The following is a 14,418-nucleotide window of genomic DNA, read 5'->3' as shown; positions in this document are numbered from 1 at the left end:
AGAAAATAAACTTTCTTGTTCACTCAGTGTTGAATTATCTAATGAAATGTGGTCAACATGTAATACTGAAGATTGAATCTCTCAAATTTAATTTAAAATTTCTTTTCTCTGTTTTCTTTCTATTTTTTTTTTTTTTTTGTACTAGGGATAGAACCCAGGGGTGTTCTACCACTGAGATGTATTCCCAGTCATTTTACTTTTTATTTTGAAACAGGGTCTTGCTAAGTTGGTGAGAGACATGCTAATTTGCTGGGGCTGGCCTCAAAGTTGAGATCCTCCTGTCTCAGCCTCCTGAGTCACTGAGATTACAGGCTTCTGCCATCATACCTGGCTAATTTTTTAGTTTCTTAAAGATGATAGTTGTGGAAAACAGACTTTAAGATGGTCTCCAACAGTTCTGCCTCCTAGCATTCATCTTCATATAATCACCTCCCTTTGAGTGTAGTTAGCATTTAGCATTTGTGACTCACTTCTTACGAAGTAGAATATGACAAAAGTGATAGGATATAATTTTAATAGTTATGTTACATAAGATTATAACTTCTTTCTTGCCAACAGCTCTATCCCTTGCTAGCTTCAACAAAACCAGCTGCCATGTCATGTGCTGCCCCATGGAAATTCCCACACAACAATGAACTGAGAGGTCTGTCTCCATTCAACAGCTTAGAAGTACATGAAAGCCTAGTTCGAATCCCAAGAGAGACTTAATCTTGTCATCAGTATGATATGTAAGTTTGGAAATATTTACTGCCCCTGTTGATCCTCAGATGAAACTCCATCACTGGTCACATGAATGGAGCCTCATGAGAAATGTTGAGGCAGAGGAACAACCGAAATTGTGCTAGGATTTATGACCCACACAACCTGAAACATAGTCTGTCATTTTGAGCTTCTAAGTTTGTGGTACTATTAGTCATAGGTAAACAAATACAGAAAAATAATTGTAATGATTGCAATCGTCATTCAATGAGTATTCATCATAATATCAGTCTCTCTGGTATGTTAAATAGCTAGCCATGTAATAGATGATATCTAAATCCTCAACATAATATTACAAATCTGTGAGTTAGGGGCTATTACTATTTCTAAACAGATGAAAATCATAAGATGCAGAAAGTTTTGCTTTTTTCTGAAGTTGTATACTGATTATGCTCAAAGTTCATAACAATGATCTCTTTGCTATACTTTATTAGTGAACATCTAGCATTAAAATAGTTTAATTAGTTAAAGAGCATCATAGATGAGAATGAACTAATAAATAAGCTGGACCAAATCTGATAATTCTGTGAATTTGGTGAAGTTATGTCTAGCAATTTTCCTGTACATAATCTAATATTTCTTCATATAAGCATTAGGCTTTATTGTTCTAATTGAATTTCAAATAAATTTGTTTCATGTTTCAGAAATTTTATCTATGAGACTATTGAATAAAATCAATGAACCAGTGATATCAAATACTATTTTTGTGTGATATTATTTATCAATGATTTCTAATTGTATTTTTTTTCAATATTTCACCTCCCACACAATAAAAATCACTGTTCAAAATCTTTGCATGTCTGTGTATATAACCTGTGTTCTCCTCAGATATAAATAAATGACAGTTTCAATCACAGCATTTTGTGCAAATTTCTTAATTTCTGTATTTTAAGAATGAGTTTGCATGAATAATCATCAAAAAAGAGGCTGCATATCAAAAGTACTTCATCTTACTCATTATTGTTTTTATTTTTTAAATGTGAAAAATGTTATTTCATAGACACTAGGTTCTTGATATTCTGAAAAAGGGAATGAAACACAAATATTGGGGGTAAAGGGATCAAATGAAAAACTTTAAAAGTGTAGAAAATAACATGAAAATAGAAATAAACACAAAAGATAAGCAATGAAAATTAAAAATAAGGAAAAATTAAAACAAGTTTCAATCCCTTAAGAATCTTATAGCAAGTTATTTGGAATTTTTAATGAGTAAGATTTTTCTTTGGGTCCAAGTAAGCACTATTTTAGTGCTTTGATATCACTCGCTGCTGGTCGAAATCATTTATTAATTTTTTAATGTGAATCAGCTTGCTGTAAAGATATACACATCTACATTTTTCTGCATGAAAATTAGGATTAAGCTGTCTCATCTTCTGATATTCTAGTGAGATTCTTTGATTTATATTGTGATATTCTTTTGAGTTTGGTGGTAGCAGCTTCCTTTCCGATTGTAAGCTAATAAAAACTTTAGATAAATTCAGCATCTTGGCATACAATGTCTGATACTCATCATAATCTACTCTAAAATCCTGTTCATAATGCCGACGTTGCTCTGGGGAAGCTATAGTGTAATAGTTAATCAAATAATCCTCAAGTCCAGATGTTGAACAGGTATTCTGAGAGGTAGAACTTTCTTTTTGAAATGCTTCGTTAGAGTTTGACTTTGTACCTTTATCTTGGTTTTTAGAACCTGTCTTCTGTTTCTCTGTCATGTCAATATTGCAGTTTTGGTTTTCTGCTTTATATTTAAACTTCTTATCTGATACTAATTTTTTTTTCTCCCCAAGTTTTGGATATTCTATTTGAATTGAAATAGAATCTAAGTTTTCCAAAGAAGCACACTTTGTAGGTTGGCTTGGAAAGATAATAGTGTCTTGACTGACACTGCCCACATAAGGATCTTGAGTCCCACATTTTTGTGTAGTGCTAAAAGAATCACAGTTAGAATTTACAGGCAGAGGAGGATTTGAAATGGGCAGGTAGGTTGTAGAAAATGCTGGGCAGCTCTGTTTGGCAGGAGCTGCAGAGGGTGGTAAGCAAACTGCAGATTTTTTCTGGTTATTAATCAAGTAGCTATTTAAGATTGGCTGTGCTGGAATTGTAGGGTGAGATACTCTAGTCCCTTTTTTCATTAAAGAATCAGTAGCATCCAAATTTAAAAGCTTATCTTGAGAAGATGATATGCCATCTATAATAGAATCTATAGAAGATTCTGGGTGATGGGTGTCAATAGCATTCTGAAATGAACCTATTTTTGTGGAAACTATCAAGTCCAATGATTGCCTGTCTAGTTCATTATATCCAGGCCAATCTCTCTGGATCTCTCTATAAATGCAATCCTTTAAGGAATATGAAAAATTCTGGGTATTTAAGTTAGCTACCTGGTAAAGAATTTTTCCAAGTGAATTCTTGTCATTTTTTTTAATGCCATCTTTCTGCAGTCTAACAAGCAGCTCAGATTTCTTGTAGTCCTTCAATGCCAATAAGTGAATTATCCTGTCCCTATATGACCGCAGATGGACAGTATTAGCAATCCGTGACTTTCGAATTGTGTATGCAGGGTTAATGGGTGCTGTTCTCTTCCTCTCAGGTGCTGGATCTGGAACAACCTGTGGTGCTTTTCGAATTGGCATTCTTTTTGCTATTTGTGGTTTTCTAATTATTTTCCATTTATTGCAGGATTTATCTTCTGCCTGGGCTGCTCTTACTGGCATCATCTGATGAGAACTGCTTGTACTACTCACTGACATTTCATCCACCATTTTTTGTGGGCAACTGAACTGTAAGGGACTACAATTTGAAACAGTTTGTTGGGGCTGGTCAATTCTGTTTTGATTATTGTCATTATTTTCATTTGAAAGCTGAAAGTCGGATTTGGACACATTAGTATGAGAATTTGGGGGGGAAATGTTGATAAGCCTTTGAAAATCTTGTATTTGAGGAGAAACTTGAGGAGGTTGAGAAGTCTGATAGTTCTGGTAGGAGTAACTTGCCTGGAAGACTGGCCAGGTGAATTCCACAGGCAGACAGATGACAGTGTCTTGTCCTGGCTTTATGTTTTCCTCCATGGACACACATGTTTCCTGGTGTCCTGCTCCCCCAACTTCTCTGCTTCCAAAGGTTACCAAATAATCATAACTGTAAAGATCAAAGTTTAATTAGAAAAATATTTAGGAAAATAGTAACTCTTGGCAAGAATTATCTCTTATTTATTATTGTTTGTAAAACTCTAATCATAAAGGATTTGTACCAGTGGAATTTACTTTTTGTTTCACTTTTTTAGGTTCTTTTCAGGAGGAAGTGATAACCCAAATGGGGAAGTGCAAAATGATTCTCTGAATTCAGTGTATAAAAGCCTTATCTTTCTAGTGAATTCAATATCAAGTAAACATACTTGGTATGAGGATCAAAAGAATCCACAGGCTTTTGGAGACTGGAGGAGTTGACTTCCATGTGACAGAAAAGGTTCCTTAAATATTCTCTGATATGTGAATCAGCTGTTGACTCATTATTGGGTTTGGATCCTGATCTATCTACAGGGGCTCTCATTTCATAGCTAACCATGTTATTTGGATTAACAATAAGTAAAAAATATTAGAGATGCTTACTTCTCTTTCTTAACCTTCTAATCATTACTAATAAGTAGAAGTGATTTTCATTTCTTTAGGTTGTCACTTATACCCATTATTCTGCTTCTTTGCACCCCTCCTCCAGAGAATCCTCAGCAAACTACAAGTTTATCCAGGTATTAATTTGTTTTGCCCATGCTGGAAGAAACACTGTAGCTAGGCATGCTAGATATGTACAATTTAGTCTCTGAATGTACACAAATAACTAGGAATCAGTCCTAATCAGTTTCACCTCAAAAATATGCACAACTGACACAGTCACATCAATGTTTATAGCAGCTAAATTCACAATAGCTAGATTGTGGGACCAACCTAGATGCCCTTCAATAGATTAATGGATAAAGAAACTATGGTATATATACACGATGGAATATTACTCAGTCATAAAGAAGAATAAAATTATGGCATTTGAAGGTAAATGGATGGAGTTGGAGAATATCATGCTTAGTGAAGTAAGTCAATCCTCAAAAAACAAAGGTCAAATGATCTCTCTGATAAGTAGATGCTGATCCATAATGGGAGTGGGGTGGTTAAGGGAAGAATGGAGGAACTTTGGATTGTGTGGAGGGAAATGAGGGGAGGGGAGGGGTCAGGGGTAGGAAAGATGGTGGATTGAGACAAACATCACTACCCTATGTACATGTAGGATTACATGAATGGTGTGACTCTACATTGTGTACAACCAGAGAAATGAAAAGTTGTACTCCATTTGTGTACAATGAATCAAAATGCATTCTGTTGTCATGTGTAACTAAATAGAACAAACAATAAAAATACAGTCACAACTCCCTCCTTCCCCCACATTCCTAGTTTAATCCTTAGATTTCCCTAGGTATCTAAGTTATCACCTTCTGCCTAGCCACACATCTAGAATACCTGTGTCATACCCACTAACCCTCAAAAATACTTCTCATTAATTTATCTCAATAACATTTAGTCAGCCACAAATTTTCCACTAATACAATGGATAATCATTGAGTACCTATCATGTTCCTAATAGTGCTTTTGATTTGGGAATATACAGAATCAAAAATTCCTGCTCTCATAATGGATACATTCCTGTAAGATTTTAATGCAGATCATCTCAAATACATCGCTTGTCTCCCATCCCATTGTAGTCATTGATCTAAATTAAGCAGACAAAATTTTAGCATACATTATGTACTCTCCACCATACTTGATTGCTTGCTTCCTGTCTTTTCTGGCTTTTAATCATCTTCTGAACTGCTAGCAATGATTTCAATCAACACTGCTTTAAAAGAGGTGATGGTTTCCATTACTTCAAAAATAAAATAAAACTCTGGTGTGGCATACAGGACCCTTTTTATTCAATTTGCAATTTATCCTAAAGCCTGTGACATGTACCTAAAAGCTGCATTAATTTGTTTCCCTTTCTTTGAATATGCCCCAACCTTGTTCCTGCATCAACCTTTCATTTGATATTCCCTCTTCCCATTATGCTCTTCCCATTTATCTTTGCATACTTTATTCCTTTATTTTGGAGAGTCCTCACATGACCATTCTGTCTAAAATAGTATCCTACACTGACACTCAGATCCAGGACTCTCTTTCCACTACCTTCTTTTACTTTCTTTAGAGCATATTTATTACCTAGAATCATGTACACATATATTTATTTGTTTCACATAAGTCTTTTCCACCAGAATACAGTCTTAATGAGGATTTGTATTTTGCCCACTTTTTTGTACTACTCTATCTTCAGTACGTAAAACTGTGCCTGGAACACACAGAACATTTAGAACTTACTGAGCAAATGAATATATGAATACTATATAATTTTAAATATCACTTTTAATGAATTCACCCTGTTTCTATTCAATGTTAGAATATCAGAGTTCAAATATAACTTCATAAATAAGATGTCTCTGTAATCAAAACTAATAGTTCCCTTCATTATAATCCCAAAGCTTTTTGTGCAAGCTGTAAAATACCAAGCATTTCATCATACTTGTTTGTCTCTGCCAATGGACTATGACCTCTACATCCATAGAGACTACATTCTACTCAATTTGTGTGAGTCCTCCTTTTTGTTCCCAGTACTTCATTCTACAAGTAGCAGGCACATAGCTGAAGACCATCTCTGAATGAATGAAAAGGGGATGAATAGCAGTGCCTTTGCATTTCTCCAGGCAAAGATATATTTCTGTCTCATCAAGGAGTTATGCAAAGTCTATTAATGTCAAAGAAAAGTTTCATTCCTCTAAGATATTTTTCAGGTTCCTGTTAACTTCACAGCATATTTATATTAAAAAATTGAAATTACTGATATAGAAAGTACATAAACTCCTTCCTCAGAAAACCAATGGACTACAGCAATGTTGTGTTTTAGTACATACACAAATGCTTTGTTAGATTATCCCTGGAAACCTGTAGTAAAAACTGGAAGAAATAATCTAGGCTTAAGTATATTTATGTCTGCAACATTTGAGAGAATATATAAAATAGTCCATGTGTAATCTCATTTCCACTAGAGCTAACAACAAAATATGTGTCTGTAAGAGATGAGGAAGAGAGGCAAATAAGACAAAAAGTACAAAAATATATTGACAAACATTTAATAAAGACTTGTAAACATAAAGAAATATTTCATTATCTCTGAAAAGGAAACTGGATACTGTATGGAAGTCACATATTTCTAAATTAATACATACATGTAATATGATTATAATAACAACTTCAGTGGGATTTTCATTTGAATTAGCTAAAACTATTCTAAAGTGCAACTGTAAGAAGAACTAAAGGAATTTTCAAAGGATAGTAACAATATGTAGCCTCTCTATCAGATAATATAATATAAAACTACAATATTTAACAGAATGAGGAAATAGTAGAAGAAGAGATAGAAAATGGATGAAAGTGAACAGATATTTGAGACAAAGTCCAGGAACAAATTAGATGATAAACAGGACCATCAATAATCATTGAAGAGAGAATAGATCATTAAATGAAAATTACTTAAGACAAGTTGTCAACATTTTAGCAAAAATATCGAATTAGAAACTCCTTTCGTAGCATATTATGGAATGAATTCCAGATGTATCAAACAGTTAAAGGCAAAAAATTAAAACTTAAGACAATAAAAGATTGGAAATTTAAGTGCAATTGCAGTATTTACATAGGAAAACATGAGTATACTTTAACATAAAAATATTATCATACAATGAACACTCAAATTTTATCCCATTAAGCATCAATATTGGTATCAAAATAAGAAAAACTTGAGGAATAGTACGAGATTTTTCTGTTCAGGGGGCATGGTATAGTACCACAATTAATGAGTACTGCTAAAAAGTTATTGTTTTGCATGAGCCTTAAGTAAAAGCTAATTGATTATATTACTGAATATTATCCTTTTCAATTACATCGGTTGCAATAATTGTACTCTAAGAAAATATGTAAGGTTGAAATTCTCTTCTAAGTGGTCTAGTTTGTCACATTATTACTAACAGAATGAATATTCCAGAAGTTACTGTAGACTTGGGTAAGAAAAACAAATAAATGCCAACACCATCGACGTATTTTTAAAGATCATTGAAATTGTTACTCCATTCTGGCAAGCCATTCGTAGCTGTACGAAGACCTCCAGCAAATGCTGCAGTAGCTAAAATGACAAAATTTTATTAATCAATCCCACTTAAAGTTCTATATCAACTGACCCATTTTATAATGCTTCAAAACCTGTCTTTTATAGGTTGTGGTGGTGCACACCTTTAATCCCAGTGGCTTGAGAGGTTGAGGCAAGAGGATTGCAAGTTCAAAGTCAGCCTCAGCATCTTTGCAAGGCTCTAAGGAACTTAGTTATAACCTGTCTCAAAAAATAATTAAAAAGAAAACATAAAAGGGCTGAGAATGTGGATCAGTGATTAAGCACCCATAAGTTCCATCCTGGATACAAAAAAAAAAGAACTGCCTTTGATCAACATTGTAGACACTGAACACAATCTAATGAGATCCTCTCTGAGAGAACAGGAGACATCTATACCAGTTATCTTGAATTTCACTGATATTCACTCTATAGTCAATTTTCTGATTTTGTAGTAAAACAAAGTAGAAACCAACCTAATTTGAATCACTCTTATACTTATCAAAGCTCTTAAGGTCAAGCCTGATATAGAACTGACTACCAATTCTTACCTATCCATTGTTCTTGATCATCATCCAATACATGAGCTCCCTGGAGCTCCTCTCTCTTTGGTGTGTGTCTTTACACTGCTCTAAACCTTCTTTGCTATGAAACCATATACATCCCCATACTTCTAGAACTCTGACACCACAATTAGCAATCTCCTTTAACATTCTCTACCTCCCGACTTAAAGTGAAACTCCATTTTCCCCAAGGGCACTACTTTACTATAGCCCTCTTGAAAAGAATCAACTTATTTTCTCAGAATTGTTATATCTCAGGATTTGTGTCTTAATCTATTCAGGTTGCTATAAGAAATGACCATAGACTGAGTGGCTTATAAACATCTGAAAATTATTTTTCACAGTTTTAAAACGTTTTTTAGTTGTAGATGGACAAAATACCTTGTTTTATTTTCATGTGGTGCTGAGGATTGAAACTAGTGCCTCACACATGCTACATATGCTACAAGCCCAGCCCTATTTCTCACAGTTTTGAGGCTGGGAATACAAGTCAAGTTGCCTGAAGATTCAGCATCTGATGAGGGTCTGCTTTTTGGTTCATAGACTGTGCCTTCTTACTACATCCTGAAATGCAGGGTTTTCTCTGGGGTCTCTTTTATGAAGACATTAATCCCATTCATGAGGGTATCATCCTCATGACCTAATCATTTATCAAAGCCCCCCACCCGCCTACCATCACTTTGAAGGTGAGGATTTCAACATGTGAATTTTAGAGGGACACATCAAACCATAGCCATTCCATCTCTACCTCCCCCAAAATGTATGTCCTTCTTACATCAAAAAATATATTCATTTCATCTCAATGGTCCCAAAAGTTATAATAAATTCCAGTACCAAGGCTCTTATAAATATCCTTTATATCAGATAAGGTGAGAGTCAAGGTACAATTTATTCTGAGGCAAATTACTCTCCAACTGTGAGCCTGTGAAATTCAATATTTTATGTGCTTCTGAAATGCAATGAATCCAAAAGGGAGGAATAGGAAAGAAAAAAGAAGTAATAGGTCCTAAGCAAGTCCAAAATGCAACAGAGAAGCTGACATTAAAACTTGATGCTGAGATGCCTATAATCCCAATGGCAGAGGATCTGAGGCAGGAGGATTAAGAGTTCAAAGCCAGCTACAGCAACATAACAACTCAGCAACTTAGTGAGACCCTGTCTCTAAATAAAATACAAAATAGGGCCAGGGATGTATCTCAGTGGCTGAGTGCCCCTGAGTTCAATCCCTGGCACCAAAAACAAAACAAACAAACAAACAAACAAATAAACAAAAAACCTTGAAGCTGAGAAATAACTTTTGGCATTTGACTTAATGTCATGCCCTCTAACCCACTGAAAATGACATCCTAAACTTCAGACTTACTGGGACATGAGTCCCCTTTTGGACACACTGGGGTGTCACCTGTGCAGTTTTGCCATTTAGGTGTTTATCCCCCAGGGCTTGGGTCGCCCTGACCATGGCAGCTCTGTGCCTGTGCACTGTCTCTGAGGTGGTTCTCTATGGTGACTCCACCTTCATAGCTGCTATGTGCTTTTAGTCTCCCCTGAGCTTAAATCACGTGCCTGTGGTTCTACCAATCTAGGGTCCCTACCCCTACAGTCCCACAGAGCATTTGTCTTGTCCACAACCCAGTTATGCCAGGACAGTGGGGTAGTTTGAAGATAGGCTAAAGAAAATGCCTGGAGACAGTGTGGGAGACAGTTTATTGAGGAAAGCTTCCAAGAATTCATTGAGTGCTCCAAGAAGAGTTTGGTGGCTAATCAATATCCCCTATGTCCCTCATGATGTTCCACCAAGCAGGACCTTCTCTTCATTACAGTGATTTGCCCAGAAGCAGCCAGCAGGATGAGTGACACATATCATTTATACAGTGCTCTCAGTTCTGCACTGGTCCCCATACAGAGAGGGGTTTTATATGACAGGCTATAGACATACTGATATCATCATCATTGACTTTCTTAGTTTGCTTATATGACCAACACTTCAAGGAGCAGTTGTCTTGGAGTACATTCAAGAAATTATCTTTCAACAGAAAACACCAACTTTCCCCAGTTCCCAGTGTGCATAAGAGAAAGCTAGTGTCCTTTGAGATAATACATATCTGGACTTTACAGCCCAGCCTTGCCCTAATTGTTCCCTTAATGTGGCTACACTTGGGGAATCAGAAAGGGAACATTCATGGACATGGTGTTTTACTGTCCCCCTTTTCTTTAGGGATGATACAGCACTGCACTAATAAGTGTTCTCTGTTATGAAACTTTGCTCACTGGAGCTCTTGCATTCTGGGCCTGTGATAGGAAGGCAGCCCCAATTATTTATGAATTTCCTTCTGGTTCATTATTCCATTGTCTTTGACAATGTTTCCTGGTTTCACTTTAGGTGGCTGACTAATCTTATCAGATGGTAATTTGAATACATCCTTCATATTCTCCCAAAGAGGCCCTCACTATTTTCATTATGAACACACTGAGAATGTTGCAAATCTTTAATGCTTCTCTTTTGGTTGAAAATTTCATGTTTAAGTCATTTTCTCTTCTTGAATTTTAATATGAGTAGTCAAGAGAAACCAAAGTCACACCTTCAATACTTTGCTTGGATATTTCTTCATCCAAATACTCGATTTCACCCCCCAGAATTCTGCAAGTGCTTTGATACTTTCAAACGAAGGTAATTTTTCTTGCATTATTTAATTGAATATTCCTCCTGTCCATCTGAGATATTATTAGAATGGTCTTTACAATATATATCTATCTATAAAAATTATATTTATAAAAATATTTTATATATTATATAATATTTTGTAATTTTTTATAAATATTTACAAAAATCATATTTTAAAAAATTCTATTCACAATTGTTAGATATCTTTAAGAAGATTGAGTCTTTCTCCATCACTCTTTTCTGTTTAAACTTTCACAAGGATCCCCTTTAATGGTCTGTTCACAGAAATTTTACAAGTTTTTTTCTATAATGAAGCTTCTCAAAAGTTTTTCAGCCTCTACCCATTATCCAGTTCCAGAGCTACTTCTGCATGTTTAGGTATTTGTTATACTAGTATCTACTTATCAGTAGCAATTTTATGTTTTAGTTTAATCAGCTGATATAACTAAATATGATAGGTTAGGTAACATATTAACAACAGACATTTATTTCTCACGGTTTTAGAAATTGGGATACCCAAAATATAGGTGTAAGCAGATTCAGCATCTGACCAGAGCTTGCTTTTGGATTTGTAGATGACACATTTTCCCATGTGTTCTCACATGGTAGAAGGAATAAGAAATCTATCTGGGATCTCTTTTATAAAAGTACTAATCCCAAAGCCCAACTTCCTAATACTTCCCAACTTCTAAAGATTGCACCTCACTACATCATCACCTTGAGAGTTAAATGTCAACATATTAATCTGTGGGGAAGGATGCAAAGATTCAGACCACAGCCATTGTAAAATGAGAATATTTTCTTTCTTGCTTTCTAGTGCTATCAAAAGAAGATCTAATTCTTCCTTCACTCATTCCTAAAGTTATTTTCTCTCCTGAGTCATAAATAATCTGGTTATAATGTTTGTGCCATAAAGCTCCTAATATCATGCATTCTCTGAGGTCAGTCTCAAATTCGTCTTCCTCAGGCTCTACAGTTTCCTATTTTTAATCCTTTATTTGATCACTATATGTGCCAGTATCATTCTTGCCTCAAAGCCTTTGAATATGCTTGTCCCACACTGGCATGATTCTTCTTTCTCAATCTACTTCTTCTGCTTCCACACACAGTTTTGTCTGTCTATCTAGTCCCTACTCATCCTCCTAATCCCAGTTTAAATACCTTCAACAAAGACTCTATTCGACAGGGACTCATCAAGAAGGAAAAGGCATACCCAAATTAGGTCAAAAGAGGGTTGGTTAGCTTTGTATCACTGACCAAAATATCTGACAAGAACAACTTGAGGACAAAATGTTTATTTTTTGGCTCACAGTTTCATTGGTCCAATCCACAGTTGGCCAATTCCATTGCTCTGGACCCTCAATGAGGTGAAATATCATGCCACAAAGCCATGGTAGTGAAATGCTGTTTAAATCATGGTAGCTAGAAAGCAGAGAGACAGAAGAAGTAGCAAGTAGATAAGATTTAATCCACAAGAGGAAACCCTTTGAAGGTCTACTTCCTCCAGCTATGCACCTCCTGCCTACAGTTACCACTCAGTTCAAATTATTAATCCATGAAATAGATTAATTCACTGATTTGGTTATAGCTTTCATAATCTAATAATTTAGTTCTATAGATTTCTGCATTAGCACATGAGTTTTTTTTGGGGGGGTACTTCATATCCAAATCATAACAGAGGGCTTAACAAAGAGAATATTTTCAAAGTTGTGGGCATATTTTAGGAATACTACAAGGGAAATTGAAATAAACTGAGGCTAGTAAGGGTGCTAGGCCAGGAGATAAGGAGAGAGAGAGTTTCATAGAGGGAAAATGATGGTGAAGTATAGTGACAAAAGGTGAAGAAACAAAAAATAGTCCAATAACCATAAAATGAATAAAGTGAAGGTGTGCGTGTATGTGTGTGTGTGTGTGTGTGTGTGTGTGTAGAATATTGAGTGATCTTTATAGATTGGCTTCATATATAAAGGAGAGGAAATTTTATCCCAGAATCGATTAATTAGATTTCCACATTAAACACCATTGTAGCATTCTATATTAATTTAACTTTTAGAGAACTAAAACTTATGCCTGATCGCTTTAGTTACAATTACTTTCCTTGGAATATAGAGAATGAAAAGTAACAAAACATAATCTCTATATCTTATAATAAATATACCAATGTTATAGTCAATAAGCATGAATCTGTGACAATGTTCATAATTCTTTTGGAACATATATGTGCCACCAGTCTATAAAAGAGTCTTAGCAATGTAGAATAAGGTAGCATCGTTAATGATTTGACAGACAATATTTTCACTAATATTTAAAATGCAAAATTGCATGTATTGCACTTATGCTTCTGGCTCATGCTTCTGCATATGTGTTTTATAGGTAGATGATAGGATTTGGATCTTTATTATTCCCCCAAAAGCTTTTTGTTAGGCAATGCAGGAAAGTTCAGAGGTGAGATGGTTAGATTATGGGGGCTGTAACCTCATCGGTGGGCTAATAATTTGAATGGATTTCTTGGTTGTAAATGTAGGGGTGTCTAGAAGTAGGTCACTGCAGGTGTTACCTGGAGTAAACCTGTCCATGGATATTTCCTCTCTCTCTGCTTCCCAGCTGACATAAACAGAGAAGTTTTCTTCTGTCACACCCTTCCACCATGATATTCTTCCTGACCTTAAGCCCAGAGCAATGGAGTCAGCCAACCTTGGATTGAGACCTCTGAAACCATGAGGTCAAAATAAACCTTTCCTCCTCTATGTTGTTTTGTCAGGTGTTTTGGTCACATCAGCAGAAAGTTAACTGAAACAAAGAAACCAGTCTTTAAGTGAATTTGCAATGTTTCATTTTTTTTTTCATTTCAGAATTTCACAGCCTGTAGAATAATCTGTTCCACATTTATTTTCGTAAGTTGTTCACTGTCATCTGATTTAACATGTTGATCTTTTTCTTGAGAACAATGAAACAGAATGTAAATCCAAAATGGTAACTAGAAACTCCTTTGTTTTCAAACAACACATGCAGGGTGATTACTTTAGTAATTACCTTGTATGGAAAGAATTTCAAAGAAAGAGCTGTCCCCAACATTATTCCTCCCTGAAATTTCTACTTGTACTGCAGTGCATGCTCCTTCCAAAGCCATGTTGTCACTTGTTTTCTGCCTGGATAGAGAACAATAGTGTCAAATTTCAAGAACCTGAGGATAGTAGACAT

General features: G+C 35.3%; 1 protein-coding gene across 1 annotated transcript; it reads right to left on the bottom strand.

The window, feature by feature from the left end:
* Positions 1 to 2,003: 2,003 nt before the first annotated feature.
* LOC124971680 (RNA polymerase II elongation factor ELL2-like) lies at positions 2,004 to 3,827 on the bottom strand. Its single transcript, XM_047535335.1, has one exon. The coding sequence runs from the start codon at positions 3,825 to 3,827 to the stop codon at positions 2,004 to 2,006; it is 1,824 nt and encodes a 607-aa protein (XP_047391291.1).
* Positions 3,828 to 14,418: the final 10,591 nt, after the last annotated feature.

This window comes from Sciurus carolinensis, chromosome X (genome assembly GCF_902686445.1).
Source record: "Sciurus carolinensis chromosome X, mSciCar1.2, whole genome shotgun sequence".
Taxonomy (NCBI): Eukaryota; Metazoa; Chordata; class Mammalia; order Rodentia; family Sciuridae; genus Sciurus; species Sciurus carolinensis.
The sequence above is the reverse complement of the archived record's forward strand: the minus strand, read 5'-3'. Positions and strand labels throughout refer to the sequence as shown.